Below are 22,884 nucleotides of genomic sequence, written 5' to 3'. Positions count from 1 at the left end.
AGCTTGCTTTTCTCTCCAGGTAGACGTGACCAAACACCTTGCAGAAGCGCTTCCTTGTTCAGGATCCATGAACTGGGACATGACCCCCTTTAGTTATGCAAATATAAGACACCCAATGTTGTGGGGTAAGTGTAACAGGTCTTTTTTTCCCTTTAAAGTCATATCCTCAATACCTCATGATATGTTGAAATGATCCCTGGAGGGAGGTAAATAAATTCGCTGAGAACAAAGCAGCCCCACGAGACAAAAGGGCTTGAATCAATCAGTATACATTTATAAGTCAGTCAGGGTACTGCCTTGACAACCAATAATCCCCCCAGTCAAGGTGTCTTAAAATTACCGAGCTATCATTTTCACTCCCTTGTCTACACATTCCAAAGCAAAGGCTGACTAGCTGGAATTTTACTGGTCACCATAACAGAAGGAAAGACAGCTCTGGAAAGTCTAACAAGGGCAGTTACATGCTCTGCTCAAGAAGTGACACATAGCGTTTCCGTTCACAGACTTGAATTGACCAGACCTGAATGCATGACCCCATCCAGCCACAAGGGAGAAGTGAAAAGCAGAGAGCCTGAAATATTTTATGAGCTCACTATCATGATCTCTACAGGGATGGGGACCCAGGCTCCCTTTCCTTTTTATTTTTATTATTTTTAAAAGAATTTATTTATCCATTCCAAAGAGAAGGGGAAGAACGAGGGGAAGCAGAGGGAGAGGGAGTAGATTCCGTGCCGAGTGCCAAGCCTGACATGGGGCTTGATCTCAGGACCCTAAGATCACAACCTGTGCCAAAACTAACAGTCAGACACTCAACTGACTGTGACACCCTGGCACCACCCCAGGGTCCCTTTCTGTTTGAAGATTACTGTTATTAGAACCACACTGACAAAGAATAGAATGAATGTGACAAACGGTATTGGAAGGTGACATGGATAGGTTAGATCTCCAACCTTGCAAGGCTGACTCTAGCCTTGACTGAATTTTCCTTTTGAATGAAATTTAAATTTGGAATAAGAATATTTTATCTCTTAGAAAAAGATAAAATTGAACAAATCCAAACATGGATATCAAAAGACCATTATGATGCCTATTCCATTCACAGTATTGTTGGGAATGGGCAGAGGATTCTGAATCTGATTTATGTCTGTGGCAGAACAAAATTGTCTTTTGAGATAATTAAGAGAAAAGAAGGGATTGTCAAATTACATTATAAATAATGTGTATAAGTATGTAATGAAGGAAAACTTTGTTGAGGATAAAGATTATTCCATGACTAAGAAATACTTGAGCGTGCCACAGAAAAATATGTCTCCCTGGTGGCTACGAATGACACACTGCATCGGGCATGATGTCACTGTGTGATATGAGGTAGGGGTTTGAAGATGCTCAGCTCTCATTGGAAATTTACCAGATACTGGTGATAGGAACTTGAGATCAGTTTAGAAAATATTGCTCTCTGTGTATTAAGATGGAACAGTACAGATTGACATAGGTTGACCAATATAATGGGCTGCTTTGCGTCTCCTCAAAATTCATATGTTGAAGTCCTGTTCCCCAGTACCTCAGAATGTGATTGTACTCGTAAGGAGTGTCTTTAAAGAGTTAATAAGGTAAAATGAGGTCATTGGAGTGGTCCCTAATCCAATATGACTGGTGTTTTTAAAAGAAGACGAGATTAGGACACAGGTAGCTATAGAAGGAAGACCAGAAGATACCAGATGACGGCCATCTAAAAGCCAGAGAGAAAAAGAAAAAAAAAAAAAAAAAAAAGCCAAAGAGAGAGTCCTCAGAAGAAACCAGCGCTGCTAAGACCTTGATGTCAGATTTCTGGCCTCCTACTGTGAAAATTTTTCTGAACATTTGAAATTTGACCTTCCCTCCTAAGAGGGACCACACCATCACAATTTCTAACTGACATTTGAAACTTTGAAGCCTTTTCTGTCTTCATGATTGATCTGAGTTTTGACAATGCAGTACCCACCCCTTGTATTGGGATAGCTCTCTTAGCATTTGTTTGCGTATTTTTTCAGTTTTCAAATCTAATTCTCTCTTGGGAAGCAGGTCAGATAAGCATTAGAATCCCCATCATAGCTAACGAAACAGAACCATGAAATTAAATTGCTGAGCTCATAATTATAGACAGTTCAGAGTGGATAGCAGCCTACAGGCGTTCCGTGGCCCCAGGAGCAGTTACCGGTTACAGGGCTACACTGTTTTACTTTGTCCAGGGGCAATAAACACTCAATGCTTGTATTCATCTTTTTCAGTCAGACTGTGCAAAGTAGAAGGGTACCTTTTAAAATTGACATTCAGGGCAGCCCGGATGGCTCAGCGGTTTAGCGCCGCCTTCAGCCCAGGGCCTGATCCTGGAGACCTGGGATCTAGTCCGACGTCAGGCTCCCTGCATGGAGCCTGCTTCTCCCTCTGCCTGTGTCTCTGTCTCTCTCTGTCTGTCTCTCATGAATAAATAAATAAAGTCTTTAAAAAAATAAAATAAAATAAAACTGATAATCAAGGTTCAGGTAATCTTATCAGAGAATCTAATCTACCAAAGCTTACCAGTGACCATCCCTTCATCACTTTGGGTTATTCTTAACTTCTCTCTTTCTTCCCAGAATCTCATACAGAGCTTTCCAAACCTAGGCTGTGCCTCCACTGACCATTGGCTAAACTTAAAATTAAATTATCCTAAAAAAAGTTAAAGAAAGATCAGGAATCACTTTCTCATATTTGGAGGGTACTTCCACCCTTTTAGCATCCCACTGCCACACTGGTCAGTCAAGGTCAAACTGGAATAATTGGCATCCACCGGGGAAGACAGTCATGCATTTCTAAGTCCCTGTCAAGATTCGGATGCCAGCTGGTGGGGGGAAGCTTAAAACAACCTCATTTATGTGGCCCCATTTGGTTTTATTCCTTCCATTGGAACAAAAAGCCAAAGATGACAGAATTATGCTTCTTTGGAATGTGTCTGTTAAATAGGGGGAGATCCCATTACCTGGGCAGACCTGGTAAAGGTGGGGTCTGATCATTTTCTGGGAGGAAAGATGTTTTTATCACTCATGCTGACTCTGGGATTCTGACTCCTAGAGGTCTGTAAAGCATTTTTAGCCGATGCTGGATAGAGCATCTGATATTGAGCACTTTAACATGAATTAGCAAAGCTCAGACTTGGAGAATTCACAAAGAAGAACAAAATAAACTCCATAAATTGACTCCATAAAGGCAGTTAGTTCATATACTGGATGCTTCTCTGGTAACTCTGTCCAAATTCGTACTTTATAATAAAGTGACAAGTGTCCATGCTTTAGCTATGCTCAGCAAATAGCCATGACTTTATACTTTGTGCGTTCCTTCCCATTAGACTGGCCTCATTGTAATGACAATTACTGTAAATGGGTCACCCAAATAATTAGATACATATGGAAACCCTGGATATTAAAATTTGCTAATCTTCCCAGCTCTGAGTGGCCTCTCTTTTCCAAAATAGGTGGCCACCCTACAGGGGCATGCTAATCCATTTACTGCCATACATATGTTCCCAGACATGGGTGCTGTACAGTGCCAGCGAGTGTAAAATGTATTATACTTTCCAAGAGCTTTTGTATACATAGCTTTGTTTGAGCTTGCCAGTAGCTCTATGAGCTGAATAAGACAGGTGTGTTCAGCCCTGTTCTTAAAAGTGGATGCTGAGACCCAGGAGTGAGAAAGCAACTTTCCCAAGGAATAAACTAGTTATCAGTAGACCCAGAACTAGAATGTAGGCATGATGGTTAGTTCTGTGTGTCACCTTGATGGGGCTAGAGAGTGTCCAGATATTTGATCAAACATTATTCTAGTTGCGTCTGTGAGGGTGTTTCTGTGGGAGATTAACATTTGAACCAACAGACTGAGTAGAGCAGACTGCCCTCCCTAATGTGGGTTGGCCTCCTCCAATGAGTTGAAGGCCTGACTACAGCAGAAGACTAAGGAGGAATACCTGCTATCTGACTATCTTTAAGCTGGGGCATTAGCTTTTTTCCTGCCTTCAGACTGAGACTGAAACATCAGCTCTTTCTGAGTCTTGAGACCGCCCCCATTTGCACTGGAACTATAACATTAGCTCTTCTGAGTCTCCAGCTTGCCCACTACAGATCTTGGGACTTGCCAGCCTCCAACACCACATAAAACAATTCCTTAAAATTAATCTCTTTATATAAATTCTATTTGCTCTCTTTCTCTGGAGAACCCTAATACACCGGGTCTTATCATTTGACCAGTGCTCTTCGCTTACACCTTCTCTAGGGCACAGCTACCTGCGCAGAAAATTCGAGGCATTTCTATTTGAGAACCAACTCTAAGCCTTTTCCCAAACTGTTAAGTTGATCAGAAAAATGCCAGAACTGGATTACCACTCTCTCTCTCTCTCTCTCACACACACACACACACACACACACATGCAAAATGTGCATGCACACACAAAATCAGTGGGACATCTCTAGAAAAAAAAAAAAAGCTTCCCTTAAGGTGTCCCTTGATTTCATTTCCCAAAAGATTTCTCTTAACTCCAAGGTTTTGCTGACTGTCCAGTGCCCTCGATGAAGGTCCTCATTTATGTCTTGCCTCATTCTGAGTGTCCCCAAAGAGAAAGGGTGGGGTGAGAGCTGAACTATTCCAGGCTGAGGAATTACTCACTGAGAGGGCTTTGGTGAGCCTTATGTATGGCCATCTTGATCAGATTTCCCTGCCCAATTAAAAATGCAATGAAGAGAACCTAAATCCCATGCAAATCTCTGAGAGCTTAGAAGGTTGTAGTGAGTGGTCCTTCTAATACTAGCAGAGATGGATAGGAATAAGAAAAAGGCAGTCTTCAGCTTTTCATTGCCTTTGTACCCTGCAGGTCATCTAACAACTCCTTAATTGTTCTCACTCCCTAACGATGCACAGAACCTCTTCTCAGTTCAGTTTTCAGTTTGACAAAATTTCATGAGCCCCTGCTATGTGTCAGGCACTGTATTAGGTGCTGGTGATAGAGCAGTGAGCAAGATTCACAGGGTCCTTTGTCTTTGTGGAATTTTACAAAGGTCAAGGGAAAAGACATTAAGCAATTTCAGCAAACTGTAATTATTAGAGCAGAAATGTCAAAGTAAAAGGAAGGGCAAGGCAACATTTCTAGCAGAAGAAATTGCATACTCAGAGCTTGGACATGGTGTGGAGAATAAGGTGGAAAGCCATGCAAGGTTGCTAGAAGCAGAACAGTGCGGGGACTTCTAGCTCTGCACAGTGCCTTAAGCAGCCACTAGCCGCCTATAGCTACTGAGCACTTGAAATGGAGTTAGTTCCAACTGAGACACAGTGAGCAAGTAATATATATTGGATTTCAAAGATTCATGCAAAAAAATAATATATCTCATTAATAATTTTATACTGATTGTTGAAATGTAATACTTTGGATATACTGGGTCAAATAAAAATATTAAAATTAATTTAAAAATTTTTTGATGTGGCTACTAGAAAATTTCAAATTACATATATGGCTTACATTATATTGCTATTAGACAGCATTGTTCTAGATCCTGTTAAGAGACTTAGACTTGTTCCTAAGAGCATCGTGAAAGTTTTGAAATGTCTTAAATGAGGAAGTGACATGGTCAGGTTTGCATTTTCAGAAGACTGACTGGCAAGGAGCCTGGATGGTGGGAGACAGGATGAGACTAGTTTGGGATAGTTGCAGTTGGTTGTTTAAGTGAGAGAGAGTGGATTAGATGAGCAGTAACCACATGGATAGAGAAAACTTTGAAAAAGTCAAATCACTAACACCAAATAAATCGCTCATTTTGGTGAGAAATGATAGCTTGAACCTCTGTGAAATTTCCATCTTTGTCAATCAAAAATGCTTGAATAGTCAAAGTTGGAACAACTGAGTCATAAAAATAAATACTGTATAATAACTCAAAGAATGACATAAATATCCCTAACTTCATAGCGACATAAATAACTGAATACATAAGTACATGGAGGAGAAGCAACAACTCTTTCCTCCAGAATTTCAATTAATACACAATGAAGGCAATAGGAAATCACTATTAGAATATCACAGTAATAACTGCCATAAGCAAGATCTATTTAAGCATACTTGAGTGGTATGCTTAAAGGTGTAAGCGGAAACGGGTTATTTGTCTTAAAGAATCTCTCTCCGGGCAGCCCTGGTGGCTCAGCGGCTTAGCACCACCTTCAGCCTAGGGCATGATTCTGGAGACCCAGGATTGAGTCCCACGTCAGGCTCCCTGCATGGAACCTGCTTCTCCCTCTGCCTATGTCTCTGCCTCTCTCTCTCTCTGTGTCTCTCATGAATGAATAAATAAAAAATCTTTTAAAAAATCTCTCTCCAAATAGTTAATAATTATAGAAAGAAATAGGTTATAGTGGAAAATTTTGGCAGATATCACTTAGCTAAGTGATCAAGGTTAGCATCACCAGAAACACAGGTATCATGTATTTCTTGATATGATGCACTGAAGACATCACTCTGTGGTATCTTCCCGATTAACGCATAATCTCAATCTAGTCATCAAAAAACATCAAACGCAAATTGAGGGTCATTCTACAAAATAACCGACAAGTACAATCCAAGAGAGACAAGACAGGATGACCATCGATTGGAGAAAACTGGGTAGGACAATTTAAATGTTTGAGATCCTGGATTAGATACTCTAACAGAAAAAAAAGATGGATAGAAAAACTAGTGAAACTCAAACTAAGTTCTATGCTTTAGTTAATAGTTTTGTATCAAGATTAATTTCTTAACTTTGATAAACGTTCTATGGCTATGTAACATGTTACACAAGGGAAAGCTGGATGAAAGATAAATGGGAACTCTATTTTTGCAACTCTAAGTCTAATCATCTACAAAGAGGGACGCCTGGGTGGCTGAGTGGTTGAGAGGCTTGCCTTTGGCTCAGGTCATGATCTTGGGGTCCTGGGATGAAGTCCTGCATCAGGCTTCCCACAGGGAGCCTGCTTCTCCCTCTGCCTATGTCTCTGCCTCTCTCTGTGTCTCTCGTAAAATCTTAAAAAAAAAAAAAAAAATTATCAAAAAAGAATGAACTATTAAAACAGCTTGAATATCAGCAATTTCTTACAGTCTGACCTTAATAGATGTCAGACAGGAAACCACCAAAAGTAGTGCTAAAGCTACACTAATACCACATTGTCATTACATGCTACAAATATTCTGGCTTGGGGGCAACTTTTGCATCAAGATCAGAGCCAGCATGAACATTCAACTCAAATATATTACTGTTAAAATGATTTGATTTACAAAATTTCTAAGGAAAAGTCTCGGATGCAACTAGGACTGGGAAGAACACAGCAATGGGTGGCACATTTCCACTGGCCATGTCAGTACAAGGGGATGAGTACTAGGTCAGCTACTTTCCTGTTCTCCCACTTCTGAGGACCTACCACCACCATGAGGAACTGAGTAAGGATGGTCCAGGTTCCCACCACAGAAGCTGCAGAACAAGGACCCTCCCCAGCAGCTATGTTGTTAGGTGGTGTTAAGTTTCCAAGAATTAAGTAGCAACAGATGCACAGATTACCCAAGATGCTGGTCTTATAACTGGTGCCAACTGAGTACATTACATCGCCCCCTACCATGGGTGTTCAACAGTAAGTAAGCCAGACTTCAGGTCAATGGTTAAGCTGGACACTGCAAAAGATGTTCTCCCATGACAAGGGGGTTTCAGAGCAACTAAAATAGCAATCTCCAGAAGTATACTCAATACACCAAGTAGCATTTATAGCTCCTAGGTCCCTGACAAGTGACTAGCAAACATTGCTCTTCCCAGGTGTATTACCATTCACACAGTTTAAGTACCAGCATGTTTGTTGCATTTAAGGTTTCACTTAATAGTTTGAGCTAATCTAACTTCTAGAGGTAATTTACACTCTATTTAACAGGTCAGGCTCCTTTTCATTTGCTGCAGCAGTCTCACTGCTTGTAATTATTCACTGTGGTATGCCCTTTAACTTAATGCTACTTAAAGTTTTGTGGAGAGCCAGAGCTATATTTCAACCCCAAATCATCAAAATGTACAAGAATGTTCAAAGATTGAAATGCACTGGTTTCTTAGACTGGGCAGGCTTGCAAATTATCTCAATGAATATATGGATACCAGGCCTCACTTTGTATATGCTCTAAATTGATTCATGTTAAGGACACACTCCTAACAGTTCTAAATTTGAATGAAGCTCTTAAGAGAATTTCAGACACTAAATCTTTATCTTTGGATAGTACCATAAGTGACCAATGTCACGTGTCAGTGACCAAATCACATTAGACTGAGAATGGTTCTTAACAAATGCAATCAACCAAGTAAATATACCAAAGGAAATTCTTTATTGTAAACAAGATATAAAGTACAACAAAACAAATATTGTGCAAATTGTAAATCACAAAGACTTTTTTTTATTAAAAGAATTCTTGTTTTCCAAGGGTCCAAGTTTTGATGTCAGAAATCAATACCCAATAGAGAAAAATGTTAAATGGGAAGATATAGTGCCATTTTTCACTATATATTTTAAACAATTGACTTTTGTTTTACCACTGTGTATATCATCCACTATACAACAGAATGTAATAGAAATACTGTTAACAATAGTGAATTTTTAACAACTTCTACTCAACTAGTTCCACCTCCCTCCCCACCTACCAAAACTCTTATAAATTAACAGGATGACATCTGTCCATGTGAATGATGGTCACTAACTTTCTAATTCAATTGAGCACATATTACATCCTCATAATATAAGGGTATTTTACTAATGACATAAGCCATCATTTTCAAGGAGTTATCTGAAATTCTTGGTATCCCTTCTTTACAATATATATTTTTATCTTCAATTTTTTTTTCTAAACAAAGTGCAATGTATCTTAGAGTCTACAGAAAACACATTGGTATACAATTTTCAACTCTACACAAGAAACTGCAGGCAGACTAAAGTTCAAAGCATAATAAAATGCCTAGATATATTCATCTGTTAAACTTTCAAAACAAAAACGTGAAAAATTATAGCTATACTTCAAAGCAATTAAATTATTGAGGATTCCAATTCTTTGGGCCCTCTTCAGCAATATACAGTTGCTTAATTCCAAATGTTATCAAGTATAAAAATGCTAGTTCTAGATATATTTAACAACTACATCCACAAAGTTGACTGGAAAGACTATGAATAGTAAACAAGGTAACTAGGAAAAGATGCCAATATTCGTAATAATACAAATCAATTTTCCATCTCCATCTCTGTACCGTAATGTTTATCTCCAGTCTCTCTACTCTTGAAACCAGTGCTTTAGAAGAATCACATTGAAAAGTTGGTCTCAAGTATAAATGGTGAAAATGAAGTAATAAATTGTGCACACAAATTCAAAATCTGTGCTACCTGTGTTGACCTCATCTGAAACCTTCAAAAAATATTTAAAGGAATAAAAGCTTTCTCATCTCTCTTATGTGATAAGAAATGAATCCTGCCACGCCGTGACCTGCCTGTGGCTGCAGCACTTCTTGTCCTCTAACCCAGGCGGAGCATTCTCCTCAGCTGTAGGGCTTCTGTTTTCAGCCCACACTAGAGGGCCACAGACTTGCAGTGGAAGCATTTTTATAACACCACTGGCTCCTGGCTGTAACCAAAGTTACTTCTCATTCTCACCTTCTGAGCGGTCACTGTTTGGGGGCAGGGGTTGGAGGTAAGGCAATGTCGTTTAACTTGCTCACTTCCATCTGCCAATTTGGTAGCTTCTTGGCTGACAGATGGCGCCGGGCATGCTTGGTCAAATGGTCACTCCTCATGAACCGTCGGTCACACATGGGACAAGCAAATTTCTTTTCACCTGTATGGGTTCGCCGATGTCTGGACAGTTCATCAGAACGGGCAAACCTCCTTTCACAGCCTTTCCAGCTACAGCTAAAAGGCTTTTCTCCTGAGACAAAGAAATTCAGATCGTTACTATGCATTTATCAAATCACTAGAAATTACATATCTAGTTATATCTAAAGATATACATTTTAAAATATCCTAAGAGAATCTTTTCAATATAAAAGCTACTAAATGAATCAACTGTTAAGTGAATATGTATGCTGCTCTATTTTCAACTTTCATTCTGTCACATTTATAGGAATCTTCCCTTTACAAAAATCCAAAAACAAAAAAGGTTTTCTGATTTCAACTATGATACAAAGGTTTTAGAAATACTTTATTAATTACTCAGACACTCAAAGATCATCATTAAAGAAATTAAAAAACACCTTGATGAAATATTTTAGAAGAACTCGTAAGTATTATCCACTGAACTGGCTAATAAAGCAAGTTCTTCTTTAACATGCCTGGTTTATATATATGTGATCATGGCCTAAAAATATTCATCTGAATTTCTAAGACACAAATAAGAAATGGTTGGTACCTGTGTGTGTTCTCATGTGCGCCTTCAGATGAGAGCTTTTAAAGTATGTCTTGCCGCATCCTGGGTGGCTACAGATGTGACTTCTTATCCTGGAGGAGTCAATCTGAGGAGTGACTTTTGCTGTGGAAGGGGAAAACCCCGGAGCAGGGGCAATAGGAGAGAGTCTGGTGCCATTTGGGCTCACCACTGGAGGCTTTGGGTTCTGAACGACAGGCTGGGGTACGACAAACATGACAGCGCCTTTGGGCACCTGAGTGCCCATGAACACAACAGGTGGGCAGACAGCTGGTGGCTGACTGGGTGGAGTGCTAGGGACGACTGTTGTCACAACAGGGTTGTTTGCAGGGAGGGGAACCATCTGACAGATGACTGGCATAGGTGGCACTCCCCCTGTTGATACTGCAGGTGGAGAGACCAACACCGACTTCTGTTGTGGGGACCCAGGGGCTGGCTGAGGTCTACAGATGACAGTCTCTGAGGAAGGCACAGAAAAATCATAAAGTGCGGGACTTGCTTTCTCATCAACATCTGCTGCTGTGTTTCTCTCACACTTGGATCTGTTTGGTGACACAGCTGCACAGGGTATGTTTTTTCTGGCAGCCTCAACATTTAGGTGGGTTCTTCTTCGAAAAGAATTGTCCTGATAATTGAGAATGCTGGCTGCTTTCACTGGGCAGGATCGGTGGTTACACAGCTGGGCATCGGCTGTATGACGAATCACACTTGTGGCCTGAGCCTTGGGGAGTTTGGGAGGAGGTATTGGGCTCTTTTCTTCCTCTTTGAAAGGTGCAGCAATGTGAGGCTTGGCAGTATCTGAGAATGATTTGAAGTGTCCAGTAGATGGCGCTGATGCCATCAAATTTGACACTTGAGAGGGTTCAAAGTCAGAAGGACTGTAAGGTGGAGTCAAACACTAGAAAAGAGAAATATACAGGCAATGGGCATGAGAAATTAAGTCCATTACGTAAATTACAAAAAAAAAAAAAAACAAAAAACCCAAAAACAAAACCAACAATTCTATCATCTACATTCTCATCTTAAAAACAGTAATACTTACAAATGCTGGAATCGTATGAAAATCAGGTGTACCCGGGAGTAGATTTTCTTCCTCAGACATATCGGATACTGGAGTAACAGGTCTATTTTCAATATATTTCTTAAAATCAGACTTCCAACTGCAGCTCATTGACATTAGTGCTTCTACAGCTTCAAAATCACTCTTTTCTGCAGTTTTGTTCCATGAATACACACTCTCTTTTGATCTTTCAGAAATTATTTCCATCCTTTCCTCCTTAAAAAAAAAAAAAAAAAACCCAAAGGTCAAATGATTATAAGCATATTTTTGTCATCTAAATAACAGAGCAACACACAACTATTTTCTTTAAAACTTTTTTCTTTATAATTCACACAACTTTCAAAGTTTCTGAAATAATTTTTCTCTCACTCATACTAATAGTAAAAATAAAATCTTCCTCATTCTTTCTTTCACACATAGGGTTGAACACTGATATCCTTGCAAGGAAGAGAGGAGCACTTTATTACCATTAAGGAAACCAAGGCTAAAAATAACAATGCACACAAGATCCAAGAAAGCAAACCTGATTCAGAAATTTTATATTTTTTCCCAGAGTACCCACTTGCAACTGGGGTCAGACAAAACAAGAGAAGGGCTCTGCAAAAGTTCTTTTTTCAATAATACAGGTGTGGCATGAGAACTTTGAGACACCAGTTCCTGATAGGGGAAAAAAGCCCTACAACTTTCTTAAAAAGGCAGTGTAGTGGACAGAGCTCTGGCCTGTTGATAGGGGTCTGACCTTTGGAAAAGTACTTTTGCACTTTATGATAAAATCAACAGGAGAGAAATCTTCAGTGGCTCTTTAAAATTACTGCATTAGGTTATTTGAAATCTTTCATAGCTTGAAAATGTCTTCACAGCTTTCTGGTAAAGATAAATATGGGGGAAAAATCCCAAAGCTTTATCTAAACTTCAGGTTCTTCGTATTTGTGTTCCTTTTCACTACATCTATTTAACACAATGGTTTGTTATGCACAACTATGACCAGTTAATGCAATACTACTAAAAAAAAGAAAAAAAGAAAAAAAAGGCCAAATCATAAAATGTGATCTTCTACCCACAATTGGCAAAAACTGACCGTACTGAGTCTACAATAGTCCAATCGAACATATTTTAATTTTTAAAATAACTGTTAGAAGAATGACAACACATGCTTGGCATTTATTTGTACAACTCCAGATTCTACCAACTGTTTAGTGCTTCCTATTAAAGTTCCTTAAACTGCACTTTAAAAAATGGTACTACGTATCACCTCCATTTTCCATTACAGTGATCTCATTCTTTTGGTCTGAGTAGAGATTGTGTAAAAATACCGAAAAGCATTCTTTACGTTGCAAAGTATTATTCTCAGGGCTTGTTCTAAAGAAATGCATACACTCTTCGTGTTGAAACCCTTAGAAAAGGAGCCACTGCTCTTGCAATCTCACTAGTAACGCTATTGCGTAACCGCGCGCCCCCTCGAGCTGCAGTGGACGGCGCGGGTGGGTGTAAGAAGCCTCAGGACGCCAATGCAAAGACAAGGAGAAAAGGCAGGCAAGCAGGGGAGTGTGAGCGGGGAAGGGCAGGAAGAGAGGCGGGGAGGGGAGGAAGGGAGCGGGGCGGGAGGCAGGAAAGGGAAGGGCGGGCGGAGGCGCGGGCGGGGAGGCAGACGAGGGGCGGGGGCGGGCGGCGGGCGGCGGGGGAGATCCTCGCTGGCGAGGACAGACGGATGGGGCCGCCCTAACCTCAATGAGGCTCGCGGGTGAGTCACTGGGAACATTCCTCGCCGCTCGCACGTCCCCGCGCCCCTGCCCCCGCCATTGGCCAGCCTGCCCGGCGGCGCGGGCCCGGATTGGCTGCCCCGCGAAGGGCGGGGGGCGCGGGGGAGGAGGGGGCGAGGCATGTGAACAAAGCGTGATCAGCCGCTGCTCCGGCCGCGCAGGAAACGTGAACTGGGAATTGCCGCGCCGTCACCTTTCACCTACTTCCTGAGCCCGCGGCCCCCGCCCTGCGCCGGCCCGGGGGAGGGGCCGCGGGCGCCGCCGCCAACCGCCCGGCAGTGCGCGCCCGAGCCCGCGGGGAGGGGAGGGGAGGGGAGGGGAGGGGAGGGGAGGGGAGGGGCCGCGGGCGCCGGCCCCCGCCCCGGCCCCGGCTGCGGGAGCGCCCGCCCCTCCCCGCGCCCGCCGAGCCGCCGTTCCCTTAGGAACCGACAGCGGGGCCGGGCCTCGCTGCCGCCCCTGGCGGAGGCCGGGGCTGGGTCACCCGGGGACGAGGAGCTCCCTGGGCGCAGCCGCTCCCGGCCCACCCCGGCCTCCGCCTCGGCGGCCGGAGGAGGAGCCGGGTCCCCGCGGAAGCCCGGCCCCCGCCCTCTCCCGGCCGCAGCCCCGGGGGACCGGCCGAGCCCTCGGCGCTTCCCGCCCACGCCGCGCGCGGGACCTCAGACCACCCCGTCCTCCCCGCAGACGCCGCGCCCCCTCCCCGCGGCTTCCGGCAGCTCCATCTCCGCCCGCGGAGTCTCCACAGGTTCCCAGACGTGCAGCCCCCACAGACTCCCGCTCCAGACGCGCGGCCCCGCGGCCCGCGGCCCCCGCGTCTCGCGGCCCCGGCTCCCCCCGCCCACGTCCCCGCCCCCCCTCCCGGGGGGTCCTCCAAGGCGGTCGCCGGCTCCCGCCGGGGACCCGGGGGCGCCCGCCGACGTGTGGGGGCGCACCTCCTCGTCCCCCCCGGCGGCCCCGGGCCCACGTGCCGCTCCTCCGCGCCCACGCCGGGCGCCCCCTCCCCTGGCCCGGCCCGGCCGCGGCGGTCGGCCGCGCAGCCCCAGCGCCAGCCTCCGCCGAGACCCCCGAGAGGGGCAGCCCCTCTCCGCTCCTGTGGACACGCCGCCCCTCGAGCGCCCGTGGGCAGCGCTCCCGCCCAGGGTCGCAGTCCCGGGCCAGACGGCGGCGTCGCTCCCGGTGCCAGGTGCACGGTGGCCTCCTCGTCGTCCCCGCACTGCCCTTTTACACCTTCCCCGGTCCCCGCTGCGCTCCCCTGCAGGCATCCTCCCCCTCCCCCTCACCTGCCTCAGGTCCCCCTGCGGAGCTGCCCCTTGCCCTCCTCGTCACACCCTGAGCAAGACCCCTGCCCCTTGGTCCCTAGGTCCCGATCCGCCCGTGCTGACCCGCTCCGCGGCACACACGCCCTCCCCAGTGCCCAGTCTGCAGGCAGAAAGCCCGGTCCTCCCCCACGACTCCGCGGCAGCCCCGGTCGTCGGCGCCGCTGCTGTCCGGGGCTCGGGGCTCGGGGCTCGGGGCTGCTGCCCGGCTCGCCCCTCGGGCGCGGAGGAAGGGAAGGACAGGGCATCCCCAGGTGACCTACCGCAGCGTGCTGGAGGGAAGCGCCGAAGTTGAGCATGGCTGGCTGCCTGGCCGCCGGCGGCGAGCTGACTGCTGCTACGCTGCTTGGCTGCCGGGACACGGACGGACGCTCGGAGACACTCGACGCCGCTCCCGCCGCCGCCGCGCGCCGCGCCGTCTGCCCCCTCCTCATTCAGGTAGCCTCTCCGCCTGCCCCGCGCCGCGGGCGGGGGAGGGGGCGGAGCCTGCGGCCGGCCAATCAGCGACAAAGGTGTGTGAGGCGCTGGCCAATGGGCTCCCGGGGCCACGCGTGATCAGCGGCTGCCCGGCAGCGTGAAGCTGTGTCAGTGGAGCGTGTACACAATCCCCGGCAGCGTGTTCCCTCGGCCCTGCCGGAGGGAACCCCGCCGCCACCTGACTCAGTGACACCCCTCGGCCCTCGCCCACCCCCCCTGCTGTCCTCCGCCCGGGCCGAGGGGGCGGTGCCGCGGGCGGGGGCCCAGCCGGAGGCCCGGCGGCAGCGCGCCCAGGCACTGCGGAGGGCCGGCCCCACGTGGGAGGTGGGGAGGGATGCCCGCTCCGCCCCGTCCGCTCTGCTCCGGGCCCCTCTCGGCCCGCCGCGGGGTGGGCGGGACACCGGGCAGCCGGGCGGGGGAGGCGGTGGCTGCTAGCCCGGGGGCCCGAGCCAAGAGATTTGCATTTGGAAGCGCCGTCCTCTTAGGCGTCAGGCAAGAAAGCAGAGTCGCTGACCGACTGAGCTGCATTTCTCGAGCGTTTGCTGGGTTTTGCCTCGCTGAGCTGTGGGGAGCCCCGGGGCGGGGAGGGCAGGGCAGGGAACCCTGTCACTGAGCCGACACCTGCTCCTGCGCCCCCCGCCCACGCCCCGACCTCCGGCGCGGGTCGCCCTACCCTGCAGCAGCGCGGGCAGCAGTGCCCGCCTCTGCCCTCCCCGCCCATCCTTCCTCCAGGCTGCCGGGAGGACGGCGCGAGGACTGCGGGAAACCCTGAGAACCGGACCAATGGAGTGATGAGGGGCTGCAGACCCGGGTATTTATCCTTCTCTGACGACGCTTGGTTGCGGAATCGAGTTTTGAGCTCGATGTAAAGTTTAAATTGCAGTCTGCAAGCTGTTTCAAAGGTAGACCCCCCACCCCCGCCCGGCCAAGGCCTCCAGAAACACCCTGCCTGGAAACTGCTTGTGGGGAGGGGTCTCCTAGGGTCGCCCGGAGCCCGCGCGGGCCCCCCACGGTGGTGGGGTTGCTGCGGGGAGGCCCGCCTGCTCAAAGACACACGGCGCCCTCTAAAGGGCCGCCCGCCCTCCGCTCCCCCACAGTCCCACCTCCGACCCCTGGGCGGCTCCTTGGAGAGCTGGGGCCTCCAGATTGGGAGCCCGTGACTCTGCTTTTGTTACCAATTTTCCCTCTTTGTGCCTTTTGGTGCCCGTTCACAACAGCTGTTGGGAGAGTTGGGCAGTGATAACCCAGCTTAGCGCAAACTAGAGATTTTATCTCCTTTGGACAGACTGAACACGTGGCAGAAATCATTGCCCCTCCCTCAAGCTGTCTTACCTCCCAGTGTAACTGAAAGGCTAAGGCAAGTGACCTTTTTTTCCCCCCAATCACCACAGAATGAGCAGAGAAAGGGAATTAATTATTTTAGAAATTGGCAAGTCCGTGAACATCTTCCAGTGATTCCTTCTGCTATATCTAAAGCCCAGGGTAGCCAACAACAGTAGTAATAATACAGCTGACCAGGGCTGTGGATTGAATGGCCTCCAGTCACTGCCTCTCCTGAATCAGCTGGAGGGGTGCCAGCTCAGCAGCCCAGGCAGCTCTTCCTATCTCCCCTCCACCCCATGCTTCCCCCCTCTGTCTGCAAGGGTGTCCCTTCCTGTAGGCTTCCTTCCGCCTGGGCTGTCTCATCCTGTTGATCTGAGCCTGAGGGGTTGGAGCAGCTGGCCCTGGGCACCTGCTGCAGCAGTGGAAGCTCCCCTCTGTCCCAACCAGCCGGCAAGCCTTCCTTCCTGTCAGGGAGCCGCCCCCTCCACAGGCCAGCCTTCCTTCCTGTTAGGGAGCCGCCCCCTCGGGTGGCTACAGCCAGCCAGTCCTCCAGGTCTGGACCCAGTCCCTTCTTCAGGAATGTGGGGCCTGCTGGCATGATGCCTCAGCACGCTGAGAAGCAGGGAGCATTCATGGCTTGTGGGAGTGATTCAAAACAGGAAAGAAAAGAAAAAAGGGGTAGGAGGAACAGTGTGGCGGTGGCACAATTCCTAGAGATTCAGAGAAAGATGTTCCTCAGGCACCTCAGACTCAACATTACCAAAACTAAAATCATTCCTGCTCCTTCCTGTATGGGTCCATCATCTCCCATCTAGCCTTCACCTTCTCCCTCGAGTCCTGGATCCAGTGGTCCTCAGATCCCAACAGTTTTGCCTTGAAAATATCTCTTTTCTCACTTTTCATTTCTGTCCTTCAATTGTTATATCAGGTCAGTCTGTAGCAACTGTCCCTTGGATGAAATAATCTGCAATCCAAACTCCAACCCCACCCCAGTTGATTCATAGTGTCCAAAGTCTCCATACTGCCATTAGAGTGGTGTTTTGAAAGTCACAATCTGGGATGCCTGAGTGGCTCAGTGATTGAGCATCTGCCCCTGGCTCAGGGCGTGATCCCGGATTCCTGTGTTCGAGTCCCACATCAGGCTCCTGGCACAGAGCCTGCTTCTCCCTCTGCCTGTGTCTCTGTCTCTGTCTCTGTCTCTCTCTCATGAAAAATAAGCAAAATCTTAAAAAAAAAAAAATCACCATCCAATCATGACACTCCCTAGTTAAAGAGGATCCTTGGCTTCTGTTGCCTAGGAGATAAGAGGCTATTCCATTCAGAGTTGTATAGTCTGGCCCCAAATACTCTCCCCATCTTTCTAAGCTCCTCTCCCACCTAGATGTACCCTTGCCCACAGCCATAACAAATGACTTGCTGTTTCTCAAACATATGGTACAATTCCATATCTCTAAGCCATGTCCTCATTCAATAAACATTGTGTTGCTGCTCATTTATCCAGTATTTGCTGAACACCTACTATGTGTTCTAGGTATCCGGACAACTGCAAGGAACAAAACAGTCCAGTCCCTGCTCTCAAAAAGCTTAGATGGGAAGATTAAGACAAGTCTCTCCGTGTCTCTCTCTATATATAATATATATATATAATAAAATTACTTATGAAAGTGAAGTTAACTGCAATGCATAGAACTGCAATGGGGTGATATGATAATATGATTGTGCCTATAATTGTGGTTTGGTTTAAGAGATAAGAGAACCTTAAAAAAAAAGAGAGAGATAAGAATCTTGCTTTGAGAAAGAGACTTTTAAGTTGAAAATCTAATGAAAGGATAGGCAGATTCAGGGATAATGTGCTTGAGTGGAGGGAACAGCTATGAAAGCTTCCTACCAGGAAGGAGCTTGCTTGGTGGTGCAGTGTGGCTGGAGGTTTAGAGAGTGCTGGGGGAAGTAGGGGGAGGGCAGGGTTCGAGAGTGAGGCAGGAGGAGCCAGACTACTAAGGAATTTATAGGCCACTGTGTGAAATACAGATTTTCTTTAAAGTATAACAGGAGCCAAAGTGTCTTTTAAGAAATATATATTTTCATCTTTGAAGGGCTCCTTTGGCTCCCTTTGCTCTATTGCCATCTTGCTGAAGGCCTTCCTTGATAACTTCAAGATTAATCCACTGTTCTCTGTTTCCACAGCACTTTGTCCACACTCCTTGCTGAGTGCAGAGCACGTATCACATCTTATGGCAGGAAGTATTTTACAATATTGATTCCTGCCCATACTACACCCAGATCTGAGCTCCTTCAAGGTGGTGGCCATGTCATAATCTTTCTAGTCCAGTCTGTTCTATATTAGGCACTCAAGATTTTTTTTAATGGAAGAAATAAAATTGTGGGCCGTTTCTGAACACTCCAAGGAGTTACAGAAAGAATGTGGACAAACAGCTAGGGGCAGGAGTTCTAGATCCTTCTCTACCTTACCCCTAACTTGCATCATTGTAGGACCACACATGGGAAACTGTCATCTTGTGTATGACTAAAAAAGTCCTGGGCAGTAGGAAGCAGGAGCTCAGATAGATGCTGGCCCTTCCTGCTGATGGTGCTGGCTTCTCCTTCCATCAGAACAATGAAGGAAGTGGCAGTGGGACCAACATGTAAAGATCCCTCAGTTCAGTTTAGTGAACTGGAATGAAAGCATACTGTAACTGACAGCCATATTCTTATTGCTCCTTCAAGTCAGTGGGTATCATCACCATTCATCCATTGCCCCACCATAATACCAGGCACTAGCTGAACACAGGAATAACCATAAAAGGTGGAAGGAACTTCCATTATAGCAGGAGAAGTAGGTAAGTGAGGCCGCTGTGACTATAGAGTGTGGTAAATACTAGGAGAGGGGTGTGCACAGAGTGTCCTAGGAGGGCAAGGAAGGGATAAGGGAAGGCTTCCCTCAGCTGATCCCTAAGAGAGAGGAGAAGAGGGGTGGAGGTGGAGAGTAAAGAGACTGTTGGGGATTCAGGATGCTCCGAAGTGTCTAGATAACAGATTTGAGAGGTAGGATGAGGAGCTTAGGGTGTTAAGGGAAGCAGCCTCAAACACAAAGGGCCTTTGCATGACATACTAAGGAATGTGGAAGTAGAACTTTATCCTAAGGACAATGGGGACCTACCGACAGATTTAGCAAGGAGCGATGGTATAGAAAGCCCAGTTTGGCTCAGTTGTGGAGCATAGACCAGAGGGGTGGAGGTCTAACACCAGTGAGAAGGCTTTTTCAGTAATGTAGGCAACAAAGATGATGCTAGCTTAAACGAAGGCAACAGTGGCAGGCATGGAAAGAACAGAATAGAAATAGCAAGAAACAATAGAATTTGGCAATTCACTGGAAGGGGGCATGAGAGAGAGGGAGATGTGGAGGAGGATTGCCTGGTTCTGGCTTGATTCACTGGATGAAACAGGACCGTATTGCCCAACAAACAGGCCATAGGGAAGTAGAAGGTTTTGGTGGAGAGGCATAAAATGCCTAATTTGATTTGGGACATATAACGATAAAATTACTTGTGGGACTTCCAAATAGAGATGCCCAGGAGGCAGTTGGAATTTCAGTTCTGGAGCCCAGGAGAGAAAGATCTGGGCCAGAGATTAAAATCTGGGAGTAATCAGGGTATAGGTAGCCACTGAAGGCAGATGAGTAGCTGGAATCCCCTAGGAAGAGTAAACAAGAGATAAGTGAACTGAGGGTGGGTCTCTGGAGAACTACCAGGCTCAGAATGAAGGCTGAGAGGGAGTAGCCATGTGGCGAAATGTTGGCAAAGGGTGACAGCCGAGAACTTCTCTTACATGCTCAGGATTTAGGATTGCTTAGCCTACTATTACATAGAGATGAGAGGCAAGCAAGGGTTGATTCAGAAAGTGAAAGTGTCACACCGATTAGGAAAAATATGCTCTGTGACTAGTGAACATTATTTGTTATTTTCATTATACTAATTACTGTGGTTTTTAAGCTCATTAAAATTTATTTTTTTAAGATCTTGAACTCTTAGGGGTGCCTGGTAGGCTCAGTAGATAGAGCATGCAACTCTTGATCTCAGGGCTGTGAGTTCAAGCCCCACATTGGGCATACAGCTTAATTTAAAGAAATAAAAAATAGATAAAAAATGGTAAAATCTTGAACTCTGTGTCCAGTAGATTGTTGTTTCTAAAGATGGCCACAACAACCCCTTTCATTCTGCATAACCTTCTCCGAGGTGACTTTGCCATTCCTGCATGAAGAGGTGAAGTCTGTTTCGCCAACCCCTGAATGGGGGCTGGCCCCGTGTCTTGCTTTGGCTAACAGAACCGGGGGTGGTGCTGTGTGTGGGACTTTGTGCCTAGGTCTTATTTGGAAGCCTTTGGAGTTTCCATTTTAACCCTCTTGGACAGAGGCAGAAGCTGAACTACTGAATAAGAACATTTGAATGGAGAATGGCCACTTGGAGACGAGGGCACCCCAACTGACAGCCAGGCCCAGGACTCCAAGTGCATGAGCAGGCCCACCTGGGACCCTCCAGCACCAGCCAAGCAGGCCCAGCTGACACAGCCTGAAGCAGAAATGAGCTCTACTTGAATTCCTGACCCCCAGAATTGTGAATGATATATGGAACAGCAACCCCACGCAGCATTGCCTGCCTCCCCTCTAGCGGGGAGGCACTACTCCCTGCCCCCGCCCCCAGCTTCTGGCTGTAGGAGTGTTCCTGGGTTTTGGGGTGGTTTGCTGTGCCACAAGAAATAACTGAAACAGTGGGTACGTGATTGTATCAGCTCTGGAGTGGCAGCCACAGTTTTCAAAATATTCATCTTATAAAAATACTTTTAAAAAATCTGAAACAGCTGGGAGAAAGCCCCAGGAAGGAAGACTAGAAAAACTGGTGAAGTAGGAAGAGCAATTGGAATAAGAAATAACTTGGAAAAATGGGAAATATGTAGATCTGGAAGAAATATATACCACCACTCCCCCCACCTCCAAGCACTCTACTGAGCCCTTTGCAATGGAAGTAAATGTATAATAGGAAAAAGGAAGGGCGCTTACTTTGATGGAGGGCCTGCTATGTACCAGTGGCTGCCTGGCACATTAACAATATGGGGGACCTAATCTGACCTGCTCTACAAAGTTTAGGGTATATTACAGCACTTCATGTTAGAATTTTTTTTTGTACAGAATTAAAGTTTTTCCACTTCCCATTCTGCTCTTTTTTATCTCCCCAAGAGGTGTGAAGCTAGTTAAGTGGTTAAGTGGCTCTGCAAGGTTCCAAGTAGCATTAAAATATAGTTGTTAAACATTTTGACTTTTACAAAGTGAAAATAGCCTCACTGCCTTTTTTTTTTTAACAAAAGTAATACACGCTGATCATAAAAAAGAAATACAAAAAGGAATAAAAGATGAAAATCTCCTATAATTCCACTATCCAGAATTAATAATATTTTGATTATTTGTTTTTTCAGACTCTTTTTCTCTCTCCTGCCCTCTCACTTCCCCCTCTCTCTATAGAATAAAATGTGCTATTTTGTAACCTGCTTTAAAAAAAAAAAAAAAGGCTACTCTATCATGGACATCTCTCTGCAGATTGATAATTATCAGGGTAGAATTCTTTTAGCTTAGTTAAAAGTCTGAGCTTGCCAAACTCTGGATAGTGCCAGTTACTAACTTACTTTTTCAGACATCAGAATCCTGGTAATCTTGGTTAATGTCATGGGTATGAAGGGAGGGGTGTTCCTTTTCAAACATCTTCCAGCTTCTTTCTGAATTCTAATCAAGATCATAATACATACCTGCCGAAGGGTAAGTGACCAAAGAAAGCTATGGTTAATGGTCCCTCTGTCCAGCAAGTGGTATGCATTTTTTATTGAAATCTGCTGAATGTTGAGAAGATCATCTAGAATAAAAGAATAGTTGTAAATGTTCTCCCTTGGAGTTCTTCAGCCCTCACTCCCACCAACAAGTATATAGGCCCTTTTGGCTTTAGGTGCTATGGTGCTACCAAAAAAAAGACATAAAATAGGTGGATAACCCAAACCAACCAAAAACAGACTGGGGGATGTGATAGTTTCCAAAATCTGACATGGTCCTTTTACAGTTTAATGAAGCTGATGAGCTCCTTCTCAAATAATGTTTTTAAGCTCACAGATGAAATTCATAAGATTACAGAGAAAACCATTATATTGATACACTATCATCAAAGAACCAAAATAGAGTTGTCATTTAGCAATATAGTGCCCTTTCCTGAATACATTCAATAATAGGATCTAGTATGGGTCTAATACCCAGAGTACTGACGTCACTATGAGCATAAAGGAGATTTAGAGATACGTGACAGTTGCAGCTCAATATGGAAATATCTGTGATTTCTATTAGTTACAGAGTCACAGGTCCTGCTGATGCTGCTATGGGTTTGTTTCTTTTAGTTATGGTGCAGAAAAGGCTAAGTTCCCAGATTCCTCAGTCTACCCACAAACGCCTTGGGAATCTGGGGA

General features: G+C 46.0%; 1 protein-coding gene across 1 annotated transcript; it reads right to left on the bottom strand.

Annotated features, from left to right (window-relative positions):
- Positions 1-8,363: 8,363 nt before the first annotated feature.
- Positions 8,364-15,163, bottom strand: KLF10 (Kruppel like factor 10). The gene is made up of 4 exons (XM_041769533.1): positions 14,853-15,163; positions 11,499-11,732; positions 10,442-11,354; positions 8,364-9,961 (listed from the first exon to the last, which is right to left on the bottom strand). The coding sequence occupies exons 1-4, from the start codon at positions 15,021-15,023 to the stop codon at positions 9,702-9,704; spliced, it is 1,578 nt and encodes a 525-aa protein (XP_041625467.1). The 5' UTR covers positions 15,024-15,163; the 3' UTR covers positions 8,364-9,701.
- Between the last annotated feature and the right edge of the window lie 7,721 nt (positions 15,164-22,884).

This window comes from Vulpes lagopus, chromosome 9, assembly GCF_018345385.1.
Source record: "Vulpes lagopus strain Blue_001 chromosome 9, ASM1834538v1, whole genome shotgun sequence".
In the NCBI taxonomy this organism is placed as follows: Eukaryota; Metazoa; Chordata; class Mammalia; order Carnivora; family Canidae; genus Vulpes; species Vulpes lagopus.
This window is presented reverse-complemented; position numbering and strand designations above follow the sequence as displayed.